A 21600-nucleotide genomic window follows, 5' to 3' on the forward strand; every position below is an offset into this window, starting at 1 on the left:
TGGGAAACAGAGACTCAAGGAGTCTGCCATTAAAAAGACTTGGTAGCAAGCCAGGTAATTTCTCCAGTTTTCAACCTCCACACTGCATTTTGTGCAAGGCTTGAATTAGTGGAAATTTCCAAGCTTGAAATACCTTAGAGTCAACTAAATTGAAATGTTGACATGCAACTATTCACTGGTGTGCTTGTCGCCCTGCATAATTAAATGAGGAAATGTCCCAGCCTGAACTAACAGAGTCACTTAGACAAAGGAATCCACTCTCTTCTGCAGCACGTGCATCGGCCCTCCTTGATTTTGCTTCTTTCAGCACGCAGTCATCATCTTGATAAATCAGCATCAATACAAATCCTGGCAGTAATTTAATATGAACCTACTGTTCACGAGTGCTTACACACATGATCTTCGCTCCTTTAGGAATCCACAGGGAGGGTATTATGAGATCCATTTTATGGCTGTGGAACTGAGCATTCTGACCCCAAAACCCATACCCATTCACACTGACTGCCTCTAACATATTTCATTTCTCCCCTTGGAAAGTTGGAAACATATTCAGTGTAAACAGAAAATCTTTTTAAATCTTTTTTTTTTTTTTTTGCTTTCTTCCTACAAAAATTTTTTCCAAATTAGTTCCATGGCCACTTGTATTAATGCTGAGTGTGGGCAAAACGCTGCCATCCTCCTCACTGGTCCTCTCCTCCACCCCCATCTGCTTTTCTCTGTCCTCACAAGACGAAAGAGAGAAAATGTCAGATGTAAATTTTGAAAAGCAGCTTTACTAAAGCTCCATAAAGATGTCTGAGTTGTTTCTGCTACACAACAGACCACCTTTTTCTCATTTATGCAGATAGTCTTAATTCAGACTAATTTTGACTTTCAGCTGCTTTTATTATTTCTAATTCAGATGTCTTTAATAACTTTTTAGAGATTCTTTCAATAATAAAATCTGTACCATAGGTTCTCTGTAGAGATAGTTTTCATTTGTCACCTAGTTATAAATATCTTCATTTCGGTTATTCTGGTAGATCTGTGATGCATTTTCTCTTTGCTAAGTACTTCACATGGCTATCTATCAAAAGGATTGGTAAGGTTATTCTGAACACTACATGAGAAATAAAGCATCATTTTCAAGGAAAGCAGAATGAATTACAAATAAGGTAGCATATTTCTCATGGTTCTAGAACAAAATTATATATCTTACCTTGGAAAATAATCAAAATATAAAATTAATTTATCATAGCTTACTCATCCCTTTTGAAATAATCTTTTATGTAGTCTACTAGTTACTCTCTGTTATTTCCACTTATAACTAAAGTATAAACATAATCATTAACCTAAATCAGGTTCCTCTGGAAAGCATCAAGCTTTTATTTTTTTTATTAATTTTTTCCACAGCTGTGAATTCAATACCCCTTGTGGGGTCAAGCTTCCTAAACGTGTTTTTCAAGACCATGGTGCACAACAAAAAGGAATGTCCAGGAAGCCGCGGGACAAACTAAGAAAGTAATTCCGGAGGCCCGAGATGGGAAAAAGAAAATTTGAAAGGAGAAATGAGAAGGTGGCAATTCAATTCAAAAAAGAACTTCTGAAGCATCACTTTGGATCAGGCACCAGGCCAAAGATCTTTGACAAATTCTAAATTGTGCTAAAAATCTGCCTTGGTCCTGAGGAGCAGTAAGGTCCCCAAATGTAAAAGGTGCTATGACAATAGTCTTTTGAATGGCAACTGTCCCAGGATGGGGGAGCAGGAGATGCAGAGCTGTCCCAGGAAGCCGGGGTGTCCAAGCCCCAAGTGGGGCCCACCCCTGTGTACCCCCAAAAGGAGCTAATACAAAATGCTAGGCAGGGGGACACCTCTTGCAATACAGACACAGGATCATATAAAGGGAAGAGGAGCAAGTTTTAAAGGATGCAAGCCTCCAAGACATTGTCCTTTTATTTATACAAGTATCTAGAAGTATCTCAGATGGCTGTTGTGAGGATTCTAGGTCATACAAGCACCTGCTACAAAAGGGACCTCAAGGAATGGTAGCAACTACTATTAATAACGGTCTATCATCTTTCAGTTAACTTCCATAAAGGCATAGGTTTCCTCTTCCATTTTTGGAGAAAAGTCTAAGGTTCAGAAAAGGGAAGCACATTGTGTGGGGTCACACAGCAAATGGGTGGCAGGGTCAGGGCTCACATTGCTGTTCCTCACATTCACAGTCTGCCACTTAGCCCACCCACGTGCCAGGATGCTCTCTCCTCCGGCAGTAGCTCCTGTGAATGCCATCCCAGCAGGTTTGGACTTGTCTTGACAGGCTGATGGCTCATCTCTCAGGTGACCAGGAAAAAAGGGACAAATGGGGAAACAGAGGCAAATGACTAGATCACACTGGGAACCCTTGTAGTAAGAAACAGAGGGAGGTGGAAAGGAGGTGTCGTGTGTGTGAGGTGTGTCAGTCCTTTCCTCCAGCCCTGAAACAGACGGCATAAGATGGGACGAGCTACCCAGAGAGGATAGTCAGGTCACAACCAGGTCCCTACCAGGGGGGCCCTGTCTTCTGAGGACCCCCATCCCAGGTTCTTTTTGACAGCCTATCTGCAGCTCTTGCCAGCCTATGGATGTGAAGGTGGAGGGACAAGGTAGTAACCTCACATTCACAGGCTCTGGCAGGCCTCCCCAGTCACTGGGGAAGGTCTCCAAGGGACAAAGCATGTGTGCTCCCCAGCCAGTTTCCACAGAGCATGTGCCCAATCTTCCTCTCCCGCTCCAGCCCCCTCATCCACTTCCTTGCAAGACGCTGCTGGCCGTTCACAAACAGGCTGCCCTCTGCTTGACGTGGCCTGTCCTGCTAAGTGTCAGGGCACGGAGTAGGCTCGCCCCCCACCCCGACGCAGGGGGAAAGCCCTTTACTGACCACCTAGGCAAATACAATGGCTCGAGCTTGTGCCTGAGACGCCCGTCCGCAGTGCTACCCAGACCACACGTCTCTGCTTTTGGGGCAGGAGGGGGGAAGTGCCTGTCCCCACACTGCTCCTCCCTGGCCATCTCTTCAGCGCCGCAACGTATGAGCTAACATGCTGCTGTTGCCCCACCCCAACTGCTCAGATTTACCCGGGTGCTTCTGAACCCCAGGTAGCTCTCCAGGCTGGGATCCCCATCACAGTAGGGCTGTCCCCACCCTCCTCCACACTCACACAAGCACCACTAAATGGCTTTTCCACCCCCAAGTGCAAGCTCAGTGCCACTACCCAACTATGCCAGGAGTAAGTGAAACCCACCTGGGACCACTCAGTGGGAACTGCAAAGCCTGGCTGTTGAACCGTAGGCCAAGGCCTTTGTGCAGAGGGAAGGCCTGGGAAACCACTCATTATCCTAGCAGCGCTGTCAGCGGGAAGGAAGCCACAGGCAGTAGAGAAGGAAAAGCTTCCCGTCTGCTCCCACTGTGGCACCTGGCCTTCCCTGCCACAGGCATCAGACTCAGGCCCACATGGATCTGAGAACAGATCCTTCCCCTCCCATATCTCACTGCCCCCTCAAGGGAAAATCTGCTCCCTGGAACCTCACTGTGTTGTATTCCTCCAACACGCTGCTCCACCTAGAATTCCATCCTGGGGCACAGCTCCTCAGCAGTGACACGGCATCATCTCGCTTCCCTTTGTCCAGATCATCAACTTTCCTGTGCCCTCCTTCCAGTCAACCCCTGTGTCAACCCCGCTCATCCCTGTTGCTTCATTCCCCAAATATCCTTGAGGTCCATGCCTTCCTATCTAGCTCCTTCCCTGGCAGCCACTATCTGACCTCTGGCTCGAAGCAACCCATTCTACGAAACGTGCACTGCATGCCAGCCATGAGCCAGCCACCGCTCGCCCACTCAAGATGAATTGGTGAGCAAAACAGACAGCCCTGCCCATCTGGAGCTCACATATTCTAAGGGGAGACAACTCACCAAAGTCATCATAAATAGGTTATAAAGTATGTTGGAAAGTGGTATGTGCTATGGAAAAAGGAAAATGCAGAGCAGGATAAACAGGATTAAGAGTACGGGGTGCAGGATTCAGGGCAAGGGGCAGGGCAGGCCTCAGTGAGAAGAAATCTGAACAAAAACCTGAAGGAAGTGAGAGAGTTCACCAGTCACATCCATGGGAGAGAACATTCCAGGTACTGGTGAAAAACCAGTGCAAAGGCTCCGAAGGCAAGTGCATGCCTGGCCTGCCCAGCCTCTAGGCTCTGCCCCCTCCAATCCCCTTGAGCTCCACTGTTGGGTTCATCTCCGCTTTCCTTGTGCCAATCACCTACTCAGGAATTTAGAAGGGCTTAGGTGAACAAAGGATCCAGTCTGGACTTTTAACCGGTACATAAGACCCCTGTACCTGGGCCCCACCCGTCCATCTGGAGTGAGCACTGTTGGCAGCCGTCCCTGGATTTCTCTCACCACTTCTCTGCACTGCCCTCCATTCTATGCGCCTTGCTTCTCACCACTGCCACCCGTGACCTTATTGAGATCCCTGCCACTGCTATGCAGAGACCCAGGAGGACCTGGGGTCTGTGTGTCCTACCATGCAGCAGCCTACAGACAACAAGTGAGACTATAAAAGCCTTGCTTAGAGGTTAGACAAAGTTGGCTGTGTCATCTATGCCCCAGAATTCCCCGGCGAGCAGGCTGAGGCTAGAACACCACCTGGAATGTCAACCTTGCTTGGTGTCTTCCCTGCCCTGCCTATCCTACTCACCCTGAGCCCTTACTGGTTTCTCCTGGAAGCACTGCCTTAACAAATCACCTGCATATCAGTCTTTCTTTCAGGGTCTGCTTCCAGGAAAGTGACCTAAGACTGTCCCAACTTAGTTCCCACCATTGCCAAACACAGATTCTCTCCTCTTCCCTTAGCCATTCTGGCAGTGCTTTCTGAATTATCATAGCAATAGACATCTCTTGTGCATTTTGGCAAGTATTCACAAAGGGGTTGGTTTTGGTTTTGGTTTGCTAATGGTTTTCATCCATCATTTCCTCTTATCTTCCTAATGAGATCGTGAGTACCTTGAGAGCAGCAACTGAGTTTTTGGATTCTTTATAACCTTCCACACCAGACAAGGCACAAAATATGCCCTCAACACCTACAAATGAAACCTGAAATGAGGGACATCTGGGTGGCTCAATTGGTTAAGCATCTGCCTTCAGCTTGGGTCATGATGCCAGGATCCTGGAATTGAGTCCTGCATTGGGCTCCTTGCTCAGTAGGGAGCCTGCTTCTCCCTCTGCCTGCTTCTCCCTCTGCTTATGTTCTTCCTCTCTCTGTCAAGTAAATAAGTAAAAATCTTTTAAAAAATAATTAAAAAAAAAAAAAAGAAACCTGAAATGAATGCATGTTTGTCTCCTGTATGCAGCCCAGCAATCTGGAACAAGGGGCTTCAAAGAAGGCAATGACAGGCAACCGCCCGCTCCATGCACCTGGTGTGGGAAACGCAGCTGCATTCCCCAGGAGACTGTGCCCATGGGGTCTGTGGGAACCTATAAGAGGCACCATGTCAGAGCTGGGATGGGATGTTTATACCCTTTCCGTCTGCCCTCCAAACTCTCCAGTGAACTCATATTGGGGTTCCTGAGGATGCCCCAAGGTGAAGGGTCCAGCAGAGGGGCTCAGTCAGCCAGAGACAAAGTATAAGGTCAAAAGATCTAACTCCTTTTTCTCATTCCTCCCCAAACCCCACCCCACCCCCCAGTTTCTCTTCCTTGATGTGCATGTATAAATCTTATTCCTATGCTTTGCTCCCATTCCTACTGATACAAGACCTCTGGGTGAGCCACCTCTGGAAGATATTTGTGTTTCAAGAGGCCTGGCAAAACTTTAGGTGTTCAGGGAGTCCGGAATCATAATCCCTTACAACTGTGCAGCACTTCACAAAATACGTTTCATATTCATCATTCCATTAGGTGCCAGTAACAATTCTGGAAGATGGGCAAGGCAAATAGGATCATTATTCCCATTCTACAGACAAGAAAACTGAGGTCTGGAGAGGTGGCGTGCCTCGTCCAGGACCACACACCTGCTAAGCAACAAAGCCAAGGTTAGATAAGGACTGTATCCATGTCTGGAACAGCAACAAAGGCCAAGGCTCGTTCTCATAATGAGGAAGTCTTGCTGTCAGCCACAGCAGACAGGACCACAAAAGAACCCATTCTTCTCTCTCTGCCCCCAAAGGGAAAATCCACGGGACTCTGGGCCTCTGGAAAAAAGAGAGTCAGAGTAAAACAGGACCAGAGTTGTGAGGTCATGGTGGGGACAAAACATTTCCCCTTGTGGTCTCTGATGAGGAAGGACCAGAGCTGCTGGAGAAAACATGAAAAAGAGTCAGATTAAGGTTTATCTAACACCTACATCCTGAACGCCAGATGCACGTAACTAGTCTTCAAAACAGCCCTGGGAAGGAGGCCACAGTGGTCCCACCTGAGAGACAAGAAGAAAAGCTCAGAGAGGGTAAGTGACTCGAGACCACACATCTAGCAATAACCGCCAGCATGGTCCCAGCTGTTTACCAAGCTCCTGCCTCGCACCAGGCACTGTGCTGAGGAATACGTGCACTTACTAATTCTAATGATCCTTCATTCACAGACTGAAGACTGAATGCGTTAAGTGATCAATCACTGTTCACAGATGTGGAAACGGAGTCTCATCAATTTTCTCAAGGCCACTCAGTTTGCAGGTAGCTGAGCCACCCTGAGGGTTTCAAGATCAAGCCGCGTCCCCTTTCCCATGACATCCTCAGATACATGATGGAGCAGTAGTAGTGGGTCAGAGGCTGACCTGTGGGCACCACAGCCTGTCCCTGCAGGAGGGGATGGGCAGCTGGGGAAGACACATGTGCAAGTGACAGGGGAGGACAGCAAACAGCAGCTTCTGCAAGGTGCTTTCGGGGGTACTGAAAGTTCCCCTTCCATGCTGCCTCTGTCCGGGCGCAGCCCCTCACTTCTAATAACAGCCCTCCAATGTTCCCAGGGGGGTCCACACAAACTTCTGACCAGTGAAACTGCCGAGACCTTCTCTGCTCCCTGGGGGAGGCTCCCTGCACGAAGGTTGGGCAGCCTATGATAGGATAATATTCTGAAATTCCCAAACCCAAGTTTCAGACCCACCTCTGTGGTTCCGCCCTTCCCGCCCTGGGTCTGCCGAGAGTCTGTGTGCACTACCTCGGGAAGGACGGCACAGAAAAGCCACAGAGGAAGAAAAAGAGTTAGTTCCCAGCTGGTGGTTTCCAGAGTTCGGCCCAGAGGAAGGAGGGGAGAGGATTCAGTGCCTGGACCACAGACTAAGGGGACTATGCGAAGAAGCAGCCCAGAGGCTGTGCCGCTGGAGAGCGGGGAGCGTCAGCGGGGAAGCCTCTGCACCCTGTCCCCCGACCCTTGGAGAGCTCTAGGACCACCCTCCTCACAGGTTTAGGGGAACTGAGCACTGGGGGTCCTTGCCCCCTTTCTAGGCAACAAGACATCAGAGAAGAAATAGTTGTGTGGTGTGTCCAGAGAGATAGTGGGATTTTCTTTTTTGCAATCTTCCAAACAAAGTTATAATTCACATCACATAATATTCATGGTTTAAAAATGTACACACCTGCAGAATATCAGAATGAGAAGCCCCTTCGTGGGAGGGCAAGCTTGTGTTCCTTCGAATGGCCAGTTGGACCCATTTTAGCTGGTTTCCAGCTTCCTCTCTGGCTTCCCCTCCCCTTCAGCCACCCTGGAATGCTGGCTATTCCCCACATCCCAGTGCGCATTTGAACCCCATGTCTTTGCTCATGCTGTTCTTTCTGCCTTCCCCCTTCAAGGTCAAGTACAAATGTCCCTTCCTTCAATGAGCTATTTCCTGACCCTCTCAGGCAGAATAAATCCATCTCTCATCTACACCCCTTAGCATGTTACACACTTGGCACTGTAATTTGTTACAATGTCTGTCTCTGTCTTTTGTCCAAAGCCCCTCCGAGCCCCTGGTCCAAGCCCCTCTGGCTAAAGAGCTGTAACTTATTTGACTATGACACCTGTGCTTTTTTAGGCCCATAGCTGGTGTTCCATAAATACCTATTGAGTAAGTTAATCAGGCCAAGCCTCTATTATATAAATAGGGGACAAACGCCAAGAGAGCTCAGGGACTTATCAAGGATTCCAACAGTTAGTGTGTGGCTGAGCCACTGCTCGAACCCAGGACATCCAAAGGTACTTTCCAAGGCATGGGCAGAAGTTGCAACCAAATAAATACTCTAGCGTCATTCCAAATTCCTGCTGGTCCCACAACTGCTTTCCTGAGTTTCTGATAAAATGATAAAAGCAGGAATGTTACAAGTGGGGAACATTGCTGGCATATGCATTACACTGGTATTTGAGGAAGAGACATATGGGGGAAAATGTTACAAGGACATTATGTAGTGTGCTGGGTGTACTTCTGAAGGAGGACAGTTTCTAGAAGTCTGCTTTACATTGATGTGAAATGATAGTTCATGATGAATAAATCAACTGTAACACACAGCTCTGCAATGGCCATACTCCCCACTCACCAACACTCCTCCTGAAAAACAGAATATTCACACTCAATCCATCGCAAAAGACCAGCTGTCCAGGCTTTTCTGAGAAATGTCGGTGGAAGGACAAGCCTTCATGTTTCTTAGTTCAATAGATCACCAGCTCTTTCTACCATCCAAAATAAATCCCCCTGCAACCCTGTAAACTCTCATAAGATTACACACTGAATAAGATGCCACCAAAACCTCTTAAAATGTCCCTTTACACATGGGAAGAGAAATCATTACAAACCCCATTGTTGCATCTTGTGACAAAACAAAACAGAGTTGCATGCTTCCAAGGTCTTAGCTACGTCTCCAGAAATAGCTCCTGACCACAGAACAGAAGTAGTTGGTAAAACTCACCCATTCCAAACAAAAGAAAGGCTCTTTCCACCTGGTGCCCTCAAAATCTGAGGAGTGTAAGACTGCTGTGGACACCGCACTGAAGACATGGCACCCTCCACAGACAGTGAGCTGCACATTACTAGTCCCCCCACAGTCCAGTCTGTTTCTGTAGCCAGCACGCTCCTGTTCTCTTGAAAAGCACGTCAGCCCTCTCTATTCAGTTCCCCAAACTCATCGGATGACCAAACCTCCCGCTTTGTGATACAGAAAACCCTCCACCAGCAAATCACTCACCCCCTTCCATGGCCAGCATCAATAGCCCACCACCCTTTCCTCCGCCCACCATGAATAAGTGGCAGAAAAAAACTCCTCAGGGAGTGGAAGTGACCTCCCTACTGCCCTTGTTCACAACGCCAAGAGGCAAAGATTCCAGGGATGGTATGCAACCAGCGTGGGCTCCCCAGCCTACTTCAGGGGCCGGGCGTCCACAGCATCAGGATAAGAAATGTCATTCAGATGTTTGGGGGTTCATCCATATAGCTTTGAAATCTAGGGAAAAACCGGATACTCTTCTATTTGCCTCAAATTGGTTAGGCAGGGTTAGGCAGGGCTGAATTTCCCTGTAGAGCAGGGGGAAATTTCCTCTGGGCAATGCCCAGCAATCCTATCCATGAATTATCATCACTGGCCTACTCTAACCGAGCTCACACAGAGTGCCTGGCAGCATGCTTTATTTCAAAACGAGAAAAATAAAAATAAAAAAACGAGAACAGGAGTCTGTCCCCACTACAGAGGCTAGTAGTAGCCCGGGACAGGGGCAGAGGAACCAGTTCTGCTCACTAGGGAGCCCGACAAGAGTCAGAATTATGCATCCATTTCAGTTTTCTCATATGGAGATGGGATAAACAGTGTGTTTTGCTGTTTAAAAGTCCCCAAAGTGCCTGACTGAGGACTTCTGAGCATGGCAAGGTGCAGTCATGCCCGTTTCTGGGGGCTATGAGCCACGAAGGAGTGGGCTCCAACTCCACTAGCCAGGGCTCCCAAAGATTTGCTCTGGCCCATCTTTCTGCTCAGTGAGCTGTTGGGGTTCATCCAAGAACAAGAACAAGAGTAAAGACTCCTTTCAAACAGTGGGTGGGCGAGGAAGCAGCAGGTGGAAAGGGAGGAGGGGAACAGCTTCAATAGAAACAGTTACATTTGCTGCTAAAACAGAGGCAAAGGGGATGCCCGGGAGAGGGCAGGTCCAATTACTGGTAAAATAATCAGAAATAAATAGTCGTTTACACAAGTACAACTTCTCCATACCCTCTAGCTGAGCTTCTTTGCTACACTGGTTATATTTAGAACCTTCTTGGGCAACCAGTTATTTTGTCCCTGGAGCCAAAGAATAAGGGCTCCTACAAGGGCTTGGAAGTGGGGAGGAGGAAGGGACAGGGTGTAGAGAAGCTAGCCTCCCCCCACTTCATGCCCCAGGAGGAGGAACCCCACAGGGTGCAGCAGAAACCCATCCTGGCAGGAACAGAGCACAGCAGTAGAGCCAAGAACAGCCTCAGAGGCGCTCTGGCTCTGAAGCCGGTGGCAGAGGGGTCTAAACAAGGCTGAGGCCTGCAGGTCCCAGGTCTCTTCTCCCAGCAAAGCCCGGCAGCGACAATGCAGAGGCCAGGGCATGCATGTCTTCTAGGGAGAGCAGGGTGCTGGGGTGGGTCCAGCTGCTAAAGCACCAAGTCAGACCAAGGGTCTATTCATGCATCTTGTGTCCCAAGCACTAGGTAAAACATCCCGTGTTAAACTAGGGGAAGAGGAGATGGTATGGGTTAGACAGAAAGCAAACAAATGATATAGAAGCCACCTTCTATGATATCACAATCAACCTGGACACCCGCGTGTATGTACACACACACACACAACTGGAAAGCAACAGCCAGAGAATAGTGTGGTTAGAGTCCTGTTACCCTTCTCCATCCCTGTGTCCTCAGGCTCCACTTCCCTACAGTTTAAGGAAAGTAACTCTGCCAGAGCACCTCCAAGTCATCTAGGACATTCCCAATATATCTGTCCGCAGGAGCACACCCACATGAGTCAAGGAAGTCACATGCTGGCCATGAACCAAGACCAACCAAGCATTTTTAACATGCCTGCTCCCATTGGCTCCAGGCTGCGTGCAGCCCTGGGGATGCCAAGGTGAGAAGATTTTCATTGCCTTGGCATTTTACAGCATGGCAACCCTGCTCACACTCAGAGCTCGCGCGTTTAGATAAAGACCCAAGCTTAGGATTCCTGCCCCAAGTCCCCACTTTGCTTTTCCCAGGGCACCTTTTTAAGTGACCACTTAGAGATGAGAAGAGTTAGTGACTTCCACCCCAACCTCTTTATAAGTAACAGGTGCTTGCTACCTTGCTCTCTATCTCCTGCTCACTCTTGACCGGGGATGGAGGGCTGCCCTTCTCCCCAGCTCATTGCAGCCCCCTACCTCCGGGTTTCTGGGATCTGTAAGTAACAAATCTTGTGACATGACTTCCTTTGTGTGGGTGTACTGAAACTGCACCTTCAATCAAAACAACCCTGGGGGGTTTTCACTTCCCCCAAGTGGGACCTCGGATGCTGAGAGAGTTGCCTGCCTACCCTGGGTGGGTGGTTTGTGCCTTCTCACATGGCAGGTCATAACCTGTGTATTTTTAATTTAATACCAGCTCTGGCTTCTCAACACACCTACCAGTATGTGTTTCTGTGGGGCTCACAGGTTGGCAGACTGTCCTAAAGGCATTATCTTAAATACAACACAGCAGGGTCAGCTCAGGTTATCAGTCCACATCTCACCAGAAACCCCTGTACTTTCTCACCGCAGTAGGGATTATGTAATAGGAGACCCCACCGCAGGTACCTGAGGACCACCTGCCTGCACAGGTGACACAGCTCATCAGTAAAGGTGGGGGGGGTGGGATTAGTAAACCAGAAGGGCAGGGTGCAAACAAGTGTATATATAATGATCTCATTTTTATCAGACAATGGCACTAACCATTCTGTACATCACTACAGTGTTAAATGATAGCATGACATACAGAAGGGCACAAAATGATGTCCTTTCAATGATGAACATGGGGAGGACATGCCTTGCCGATACCAGTGTAAGGTAAAGGAGGGGTACTGCAAAAAAAGGAAAGGGGGAAATAAGCCACTTGAAACAACTCAACATACATTACATGAAATTTTGGGTCACAAAGTAGTATGCAAATTGTCTTATAAAGTGGGTCTCCATGCCCCGCGGGCTTGCCCCAGAGTCTCAGAGACGTTTCACCCCCATCTCTAGTGCCTCTCGTACTTGGTGACACCTTCTGTCAATTTAGCTTTAACCTCCTCTGTCCTCCAGCAACTGTCAAGCAGTTACCAATCTGTAAACAAGCATTGTGGTCGAGAACTCTCTTTTAAAGGAGGCCTTTAAATTGGATTTTATTTCTAATCATCAGTATAATGAGCACTTCATCCATGGGACGCCCGGGGCTAATAACTCTCCACACCACGCCTCGTGGAATCCCCACCTCCACCCTGTGAGGCAGGTCTTGTTATTTTTCCACATTTTTCAGATGAGGAAACTGATATGGAGAGGGGAATAATCCTGCCTAAGGTACCAGCTGGTATGTGGCAGGGTCAGGATCCGAACCCAGGCAGTCAGGGCCTGGTGCAGCTTAACCACCTCACTGGATTCTTTCCCCTAGGGACTGTTCAACTTTGTAAAGTGCATCCCTTTCCCTGTGGTTCTTCCCCAAGTGGGGCTCGTCTCTTCTCATGGAGCAGGGCCCCATCAGACCCTGGTCCTCTTCAATTTCTTCACACAACTGAACACACTTCCTGGGAGTCTTGGTCATAAGATCCAGAACCTCATTTGTTAATACCATTCACCAGGCTTGAGGTTGGCCATTTCAATTTTTCTGTTTTGGAATCTTCTTCATGAGCAAATCCTCCTTTCCCCCTCTTCCCTTTTCCTCTTTACACAAAGGAACCTGAGCTCCCCTGCCCTCCCTCACCGTATCTACTAGGCCTTCTCCCTAGAACACCTAGTGCCTTCCAGCTCTTCCCTTCTCCCTCTATGAAAACCTGTTCTTAAAGTGGCTTCAGCCACATCTTCCACAGTGAACTCTAACAACACTTGCACCTCGCTGGCACTCTGAAAGAACAGGCTAGAGGCACCTGGGTGGCTCAGTCCGTTAAGCGTCTGCCTTCAGCTCAGGTCATGATCCCAGGGTTCTGGGATCCAGCCCCAGTCAGGCTCTCTGCTCAGCGGGACCCCTGCTTCTCCCTCTCCCTCTCCTGCTGCTCTGCTACTTCTGCTCTCTGTCAAATAAATAAAATATTTAAAAACAAACAATAAAAATAAAAGAACAGGCTGAGGTACAGGCCACCCAAACAGGGAGGAATCTCTACTTGTAACCTTTCTGGCCCAGGAAGCTGGAGAGAAAGGTCTGGATTTTGATGAGGTAGATTCCCAGGGCCCCAAACCCACTGTGCAAGCTTGTTTATTCATTCCTTCTGATCTTCTCTCAGAATTTACCTTCTCATTGAGGGATTCCCGGAGAGCCCAATTTAAATAGCAACTCCTCCCTAGCACTCCTGTACTCCTGCCTGGGTTTTCTCCACACTTATCGACATCTGACATACTGTAGATTTCCCCTATTTATTTTTTTATGATCTGTTTCTATGCCCAGAAAGTGCCTGGTACATGGAAAATACTCAATACATATTTGTTCCACTCGTCGATTCATTGAGCAAGCATTGACTGAGTGCCTACTATGTGGCAAGCACTATTACAATAGACATTGGTTTAAAAAAAAAAAAGTCCTCTGCCCTTATTCATCTTACAGTCTGATATGGAGATAAATATTAAATGCAAATAATAAAAAATAAAGTAAAATTCCAATTTGTATGTGCAAGGGAAGGACCACGTCAGCCAGGGCAGTTAGACAGCACTCAGGAAAGTGGCTATTTATCAAATATGTATAGTAATATTTCATCTTTGACAACCCAATACAGCGGTATTGGTGCCTGCCAATTCATTATCAACTAATAGTCAAGGAATCTCTTCTAATTTCTTGCCTGTAGATAAGGATAACCTTGCCTCCTATAGCCTTCTATTGCCTTCCTTCCTCAGTATGATGGCACAAACTTGATAAATATGACACTCCGCCTATCAAGACATAGTCTCCACCCCCCAACCCTTGAATCTCGGTGGGTGTTTCTGTGACTGCTTTTGATCAATAGAATGCATTGGAAAGAACACAGTGCCAGTCTCTGAACCTATGCCTTGACAAACTGACAGTTCCTAATTCCTCTCTCACAGAATACTCCATCTGGAAATCCTGAGCTCCCACAGAGGAAGTTCTGCCACCCTGAGACAGCCTTTTTGGAGAGTCTCGGCCGAGCCTGGACGTCCAGCCATCTCCACCAAGGTGGCAAATGTGTGAGTGAAGGCTTCTCGGTTCTCCAGAGCAGCCCATCTGCCAGCCAAATACAACTAGTCACCTGAGTCAACCCCACACAGAACAGAAGAACTGTCCAGCTGAGTGCTGGCCAAATGTAAGACCCACAAAACAGCAAAATATAATCAAATATTTGTTGTTTTAAACTACTAAGTTTGAAGGCCATTTGTCAGGCAACAATAGACGACTGGAGCATGATGGACCTCATCTCTCCTCACTCAAGGCTGTTTCTGGAAGCTCTCACCTCTCCCCAGACTTCAGTTACCATCTATGTACTGAGGATCCAATGTTGCATCTTCTGCCCTGCTCTGTCTCGTGTGTGAAGACCAGTGTCATCTCCTCCGGAATATCCCACAAGCATCTCAGTATCTTTCCTGATAGTCTGCTGCACCTCTTATGTTTTCTATCTGAGCAAATGAAACAATTTGCTTGCCCAAAAATGAAGCCTGGGTGTTACCTTCCATTCCTCCTTTTCTCTCACTCTCCACAACCTCCAAGTCCTGTCACTTCTACTCTTCTAATATTTCAAATATCTTCTCTTCTCTCCATCCCCACTGCTGAGACCTTAGTCTATCCCACTGATGTCTGTTGTCCAGATGTCTACAATAGCCCCTGAACTGGAATCCCTACTAAAGAATCCAAATTCCACCCGACATCATCCTCCACATTACAGCCAGAGTGACTTTTCTAAAATAATAGTAAGTGGAAATCTGATCATGTCACTTGCACATTTAAACCCATTCGTGACCCAATGCCCTAATGTTCCATCCAAAGAACGTAGGCTTGGTTCACCTCCATCTCTTCCCACCCCATCCTCACCCACCATTACATTCATGCCAAACTTCTTCCGGTTCCCCCAAACACAACCTTGCTCTCTCTCTCTCTCTCTCCAGAGTTTATTCATATGTTCTTCTGTCTATCTGGAATGTTCTCCTCTCCCTTTTACTTGGCTAATGCCAAATTATCTTTCAGACTTCAGAGTAGGCATGACTTCCTCCAGAAAGCCACCCCTAATTCTCAAGACCAGCTTTTGTGCTCTCAGATTATGCTGTAGCAGCCTGTATCCCACTCTACTACGAATGCCTGTTCATATCTCTTTCTCCCATTAGGCAAACGCTACCTAAGGCCAAGCCTGTACCATGCCTTGTGGTATCCCCAGAGCCTGACCCATAGTAGACTCCCATTAAATGCCTGTGGGATATATAAATGAGGGCCTCTTGCAGGACCCCAGAGAGATGATATCCCCACACATCCTTCTAGGTTAGTGGAGGAAGTCATCTGTTCATCAGAAGCCAAAGAGTGGTCAGCTCATTAATTCTCAGTATGTATAGCTGCCAATCACCTGCATTAGATAGAGCAGGCAGTGGCACAATCAAAAATCAGCAGTTGTCCAGAAACCAAGGCAACATGATAGAAGCCCCCAGAGACCACTCTGAAAGTGGCTCGGAGGGTCAATCCAAGACCTTGTCCCACCCTCCCTCAGATCAGAGCAGTGCCTACCAATCCTGCATGGCACCAACCCATCAGTTCACCTCCCGCAGCCTATACTTGGCCCCACTTCCCATCCCAATCAGAAAGAAAGTCTTATTTTAAAGGGCTCACCAACCTGAGTCCTGTATTGAGACAGATCAATGACAGCAGATGTTGGCATGATCCCCCAGGAGCTTACAGCCAAGGACTCCTCACCCTCCAATCATAACGACCACATCTACCCACAGCCAAGCGAGGAATTTAGCTGATGCCTACAAATTGCACTGCCACATCTTTGATCTATTTCTTTCCTCTCAGCACCTTAAGATGATATAGATGCTAACAAGTGGCAGAGGAGGAGGTGAAGAGAGAGACCAATGCATTAATTATTCAAATTTATTCTTGTTTAACTGCAGAAATAATAAAAAGAAATTCAATATTTCTGGCAAGACTGTCTAGGTAGGAGACCTTAATGTTTCTTTGACAGATCTAGGAAATACAGTATTCTCTTATTTACTTAATCTTGCCTCGTGTAATTATTTAAGTACATAAATTCTTAAAATCGAACCATAAGTAACTCAGAACTGAAGTCAGCAAAGGACCCTGTTAATGCCAACGGAAGTCCCTACACCCTCCGCCACCTTCCTCCAACCCCACTCACTTGGACACCATCATTTCCCACTGCTCTGTGCCCTTTTACTCTGTGTCAGAAGGCTTTTTATTAAAAACATAAAGAGTTGATGCAGCTGAAAGGCCCAGGGCTTCTGCCGCCCCAAACTTCTCATCCCTCCATCCTGCTGATCAAATCCTCTCCTGGGAATAACAGGATTAAGATGTAATGAAAAATTAAAATATCATAGCTAGAGATATACTCAAGTGTCTCTTCCAGTGTTTACTGGGGTTTCAACCAAGCCCCAAACATCATCTACTCCAGACACTGGTGCTTGGATCCTGCCTCATTCCTCTCCCCTCTTCCCTTACAAACACATCTATGTATGGTAGGCCGAATAACAGCCCCCAAATATGTCCAAACTCTAATATTCTCAGAACCTGTGGATGTTACCTTACATGGCAAAAGGGACTTTGCAGATGTGATTATGGATTTGAGATGGGGAGTTTATCCTGAATTATCTGGGTAGGCCCCAGTGCAATGACAAGTGTTCTTATAAGAAAGAGGCAACGGGATATTGGACACAGAAGAAGAAAGCAGTGTGACCACCAAAGCAGAAATGGGGGTGCTGCAACCACCAGCCAAGGAATATCAGTAGCTACCAAGGGCTGGAAGAAGCAAGGAATAGATTCTTCCCTAGAGCTTCTAGAGGGAGCTCAGCATTGATGACACCTTGATTTTGGCTCAGTGATACGATTTTTTTTTATGCTATGTTAGTCACCATACAGTACATCATTAGTTTTTGATGTAATGATTTCTGACTTCTTCCAAAACTGTAAGAGATTAAATTTCTGTTGCTTTAAGCCACTGAGTGTGTGGTAATTGGCTACAGCTGCCACAGAAAACAGATACAACATCCAAATCACTTTTTCTCCACAGTAGAACCACAAAGTTCTGCAACTGCCAGGAACTTGCATCCATATTCCTCAGTCTTAAAGAGTCCAGAGTACCTGCGGTGATCCATGACACACCCATGGACCCTGAGCCCTTCTTGTGGGCCTTGGGACTTCAGCACTGGGAGCTGTCCAAGCTGAAACTTGGTGCCTCACTCCCCCCTGTATAAACCACCAACCCACTCCCCCCATCCTGCCTTAATTTCATCACTGTTCATGAGGGAGGAATCCAGACACACCATAACTCCCTCAGTTATTCTGATGCTCCCTGCCATTCCCTCTAGCTGGAATTCTGCTCCTCCTGCTCTTCAAGGGGCTGGCTCCTTCCTCAGATCTAAACTTAAATGTCACCTCTTGGAGGATCCTTTCCTAACACAGCATCAAAAAGAGTTCTCCTGTTTTTTCTCTGCCAGCTCCCTGTTTGCTTTCTTCACAGGATTTGCCATCATTTATCATTATTTATTTGCCCGATTACTTGTTTGTTTTTTTTTTAATTTGGGGTTTGGCTTCCTCCCACAGTGCAGGGATCGCCTTTGTCTTGTTCCTCCCTGTATCCTCAGCACCAATACAGTGCCTAATAAAATGGTAGGCACTTCATAAATACTTGTCAAATTAATTAGTTAATCCTTCAACTGTAGAGATATGGATGGGGGGAAAAGGGGATATATGAGGCAAAGGAGGACATATCGGACCATTTCCAAGTTTGAATGATGGAGCATGACCCTTTTGAGACAGAAGCCCAGTATGAATGGCTAAAGGTATATGTGCTCAATGACATGTTTGCATGTTTGTTCTCACTGTGACTTTCTCTACTTCCCCTCCCCACTCTCCACCATCTTTCAAGGCCCATCAGCCCCCAAATCCTCCAGCCCCTTCCACTTGTCTCCTATAACTTCAGCCATGCTTAGACTATGATGGAACAGCAAAGATCCTGGCAGCTTCATCCCCCAAGGAATGGGGCCATCGTAAGACCAAGGAGTTACATGCCCAAGGTTGGCCTCATTTGTACTGGCAGCCTACCCTCATCCCTTGCTGGATTTGTATAATTCTTAAGGCTGTATAATTTGTATAATTCTTAATGTTAATCATTTCCACTCAGGAACCAGGAAGTGTTTTCAGCCTGACTGATGAAAGACCAAGAGAAGAAGAATACCACATACGTGAGTTTTCCAAAATTAAAATGGAGAATAGGGCCTCCGGGAAGGCTGCCTGGATAATTAAAGCATTAATTCAGGCTCTGGTTTGTCTGAGAGCAATGGGTTCCTGAGAGCTCCATTAAATTTCTCCCACTAAGTACTGGTGCCTCCGAGGCAGTCTCCTGGCCAGGGTGCACAGTCATAAAAGACACCCTTCCTCCCAGTCCCCTACCTGTCACCTCAGGGAAATATCCAGAGACGACAAAATCAAGGAGCTGAGGGTCTACACTCAAAATGTCTCTCTCACAAGCTAGGGCTGGATACGGTCTAGAAAGAACTATACACCAGAAAACTGGGGTACAAAAAGGGAAGTGACTTGGTTGAGGTCACACAGCTGTTGGTAAGTAAGAGTGGAGACCAGAATTCAAATGTCTTCTTATCGGGATAATACCTTTTCCAACTGTATTCCATTGCACGCTCCTTGGAGCCTCGTCCATAACACCCCCATACACATGCTCATACACAGACAAGTATGCACAAGCATGTACATGCACACACACGTGAATCCTTTCTACACAAGCCTGTCTACTCATTGTTACTCAGTAACTACATGCTTTTGTTTGAGATGCTCCCCAACCCAGCAACCCTCACACCTTCACTGCTTCTCCGATTTTATCCACCCTTGAGGCCTTAGTCCAAGACCACGCTTCTCCATCATCTTCCCTTTTAATACCCTTTATTCCCTTCTTCGAACAAGTCCAGAGCTTGGAGTTTAGTCCTGAATTTACACTGTCTCCATGGTACAGGGTTCTTTCCCCTCATCTTCTGAACAAGACTGCAAATTTCATGCAGATTCCTCTCAGTGGCCCCCCACCCCACCTCCTCAACCCCAGCCCAGCACACAGTGAGAGCACCATCACTGCCTGCTCCTTGGAAATCAGGGATTCAAGGCCAGTCCAGGTTTGGGTGACTTCTGCAGCCTTCGACAAGCCCCACAGTAGACCTGTGCCTCCACCCTCACCCAAACAAGGGACATGTACCCCACCAAGGACCAACTTTATTCCATATTGTGATGTCTCTCTGTACTTTCCAACAATAGCCAGCCCAATCCTGCCACAGCTCTGCTTTCCTTGCATGTCCCCCAAAGCACCCCAAGGATACCACTGTCCGAGGAACTGCATGACAGCACGTTCAACAACTGCCCTGCTCTCCCCACCCATAATTTGAGTTCTCTAGACTTGCCCTGGAGATGAAGAGGAGCAGAATGACTGGTGGGAAGAGTACTGGACGGGGAGTTCTGGACTGAGTCCCAAGTTTTGAGCCGCTCCCCACCCCTGCCTGCCTGGCTCTGGGACCAGTGCCACATGATCTTGTTCACTCACTGCGGGGTCTTGACTGTTAAATGAGGGTGTTATAGTTCACTGCTGCTCCCTAAGGGCTCACTGCCCTGTCCTTTGTAAAGTCTTAAGTAGACATCAATGTCTCTGTGTACAAAAGGCAAGCAGAGCAGCTGAAAGTACCAGGTAGCCTTAAAAGTCTGGGGCATATAAGAGGAGAAGGAGGAAAATCAGCCCTCTTCCTGGAAATCTGACTTGCATTCCCCAGAAGAGAATGTGCAGTAAACATTAGAAAGCACGGAAACCTCTGAGGCAACCACATGCCCACCTGACACATACACACCTTCCCTCATCACCACACACAGCTTCCCAGGAGCGTGGCAATGGTTAGTTAGATCTGCAGCCCCTGACTTGTATCAAGGCTAATCATGAAGACAATAACAAGCAGAACTGCCATTAAGCAAACCATATTGGCCCTGTAAGTCCATTTCCTGGCTCACAGATATTTCCTTTGACTATGAGACAAGATGTGGGGAACCCACATACAACAGGCAGACATCAGGCTTGGAAGCCCCACATAATATATGACCCTTTCTTTCCTCTGGTGACCAACTATGCCCAAGTAGGACCCTTGTCTCCATTGAAAGGCCATCCTATCTGCCTAGATCCCAGAGAATACCTCAAGGAATAGCTCAGAGCTGGGGCACAACTAGCATTAACACCCCCACCCCCAAAACAAAGGACTTCAAGCCACAGCACTGAGTCCATTGCTACAACAGTCAGTGCCAACTGGTCACTTTAAAACTAAAAGTCACCACGTAGAAGGCATCTGGAGAAGATGACTCTGCCCATCTCCCTCCCATACTCCAACCCCCACGGACTTCTGTATCAATGACCAGATGGTGGCAATCCAAAGGAGTGATCCAGCAGAAAGTCTGCCCATCTCAACAGTGCCCAAGTGTCCCCTGCCGGTCACTTGAGCAAGTGAGGGCACAGAGCCTAACTTGCATCCTGGCTCAGCCTAGCCCTGAGTGGGCTCTCCCAAGGATTGCCTTCATGCTCCCTGGCTGTTAGGGGGAGCAGCCACCTCTGGACTGGCACCCTGAGGTAAGATGTTGTGCAGTGTCAATAATTAACACCATGCAAAGTGCCTTTTATGCCGCCAGCTGGGATATTATTTCTCGATAAGAAGCATAAATATTTACCATCTTAAAGCACTTCTGACTAGAATCCCCACAGAGCACAGCAAGGGGGAAAGCCCTTTGTGGTGAAGGAGCCACTCCCAGCCTCACCTAAGAGGCTAAGGCCCGAGTGCTGTCACCAACTCTGTCACCAGGGAGAGCAGACACAGTCACTGAGTTCAGACTGCCACCAGCCCCACAAATGACTAAAACAAATGAATAAAGGCCTGAGGCTGGAAGACCCAGAATCATGGATGGAGGAGAAACAGGTGCAGAAGTAGGTACAGATCCTCTTACCTGCTGTCCCTGAACCTATGAGTCTTTAGTTTGGGGTCAGAGATGGAAGGAGGGCTCGAAGCTTTTTGGGCGGGAGCTTTTTTGAAGAGAAAGCCTGTCCACCGTCCCATGCAAAAACAAGTCACACGTGGGTTCAAGGGCAAAAACAACAAACAACCATCCAGGGAGGGGAGGAATGAAGAAAAGACAAAGAAGGGAAGAATTTCAAATACATTCTTATTTTATTGTTTCACTCCCCATTTTCTGTCTCTTCAGCCTGGGAAGAATCTT

General features: G+C 47.5%; 1 protein-coding gene across 3 annotated transcripts in view; it reads right to left on the bottom strand.

Moving 5' to 3' along the window:
* The window catches only part of CACNA1E (calcium voltage-gated channel subunit alpha1 E), a 493265-nt gene that overhangs the window by 443427 nt on the left and 28238 nt on the right, over positions 1–21600 (bottom strand). The window contains exon 1 of one of the 3 annotated variants that reach the window (XM_034666841.1): positions 8894–11678. The exons of the other annotated variants lie outside the window; for them this stretch is intronic. Within the exon in view, the coding sequence (XP_034522732.1) occupies positions 8894–8897 (4 nt within the window). The 5' untranslated portion in view covers positions 8898–11678. Of the gene's footprint in view, positions 1–8893; positions 11679–21600 lie in introns of those variants that run through there. 3 annotated transcript variants of the gene reach the window in all.

The sequence above is a fragment of the Ailuropoda melanoleuca genome, chromosome 8, assembly GCF_002007445.2.
Source record: "Ailuropoda melanoleuca isolate Jingjing chromosome 8, ASM200744v2, whole genome shotgun sequence".
In the NCBI taxonomy this organism is placed as follows: domain Eukaryota; kingdom Metazoa; phylum Chordata; class Mammalia; order Carnivora; family Ursidae; genus Ailuropoda; species Ailuropoda melanoleuca.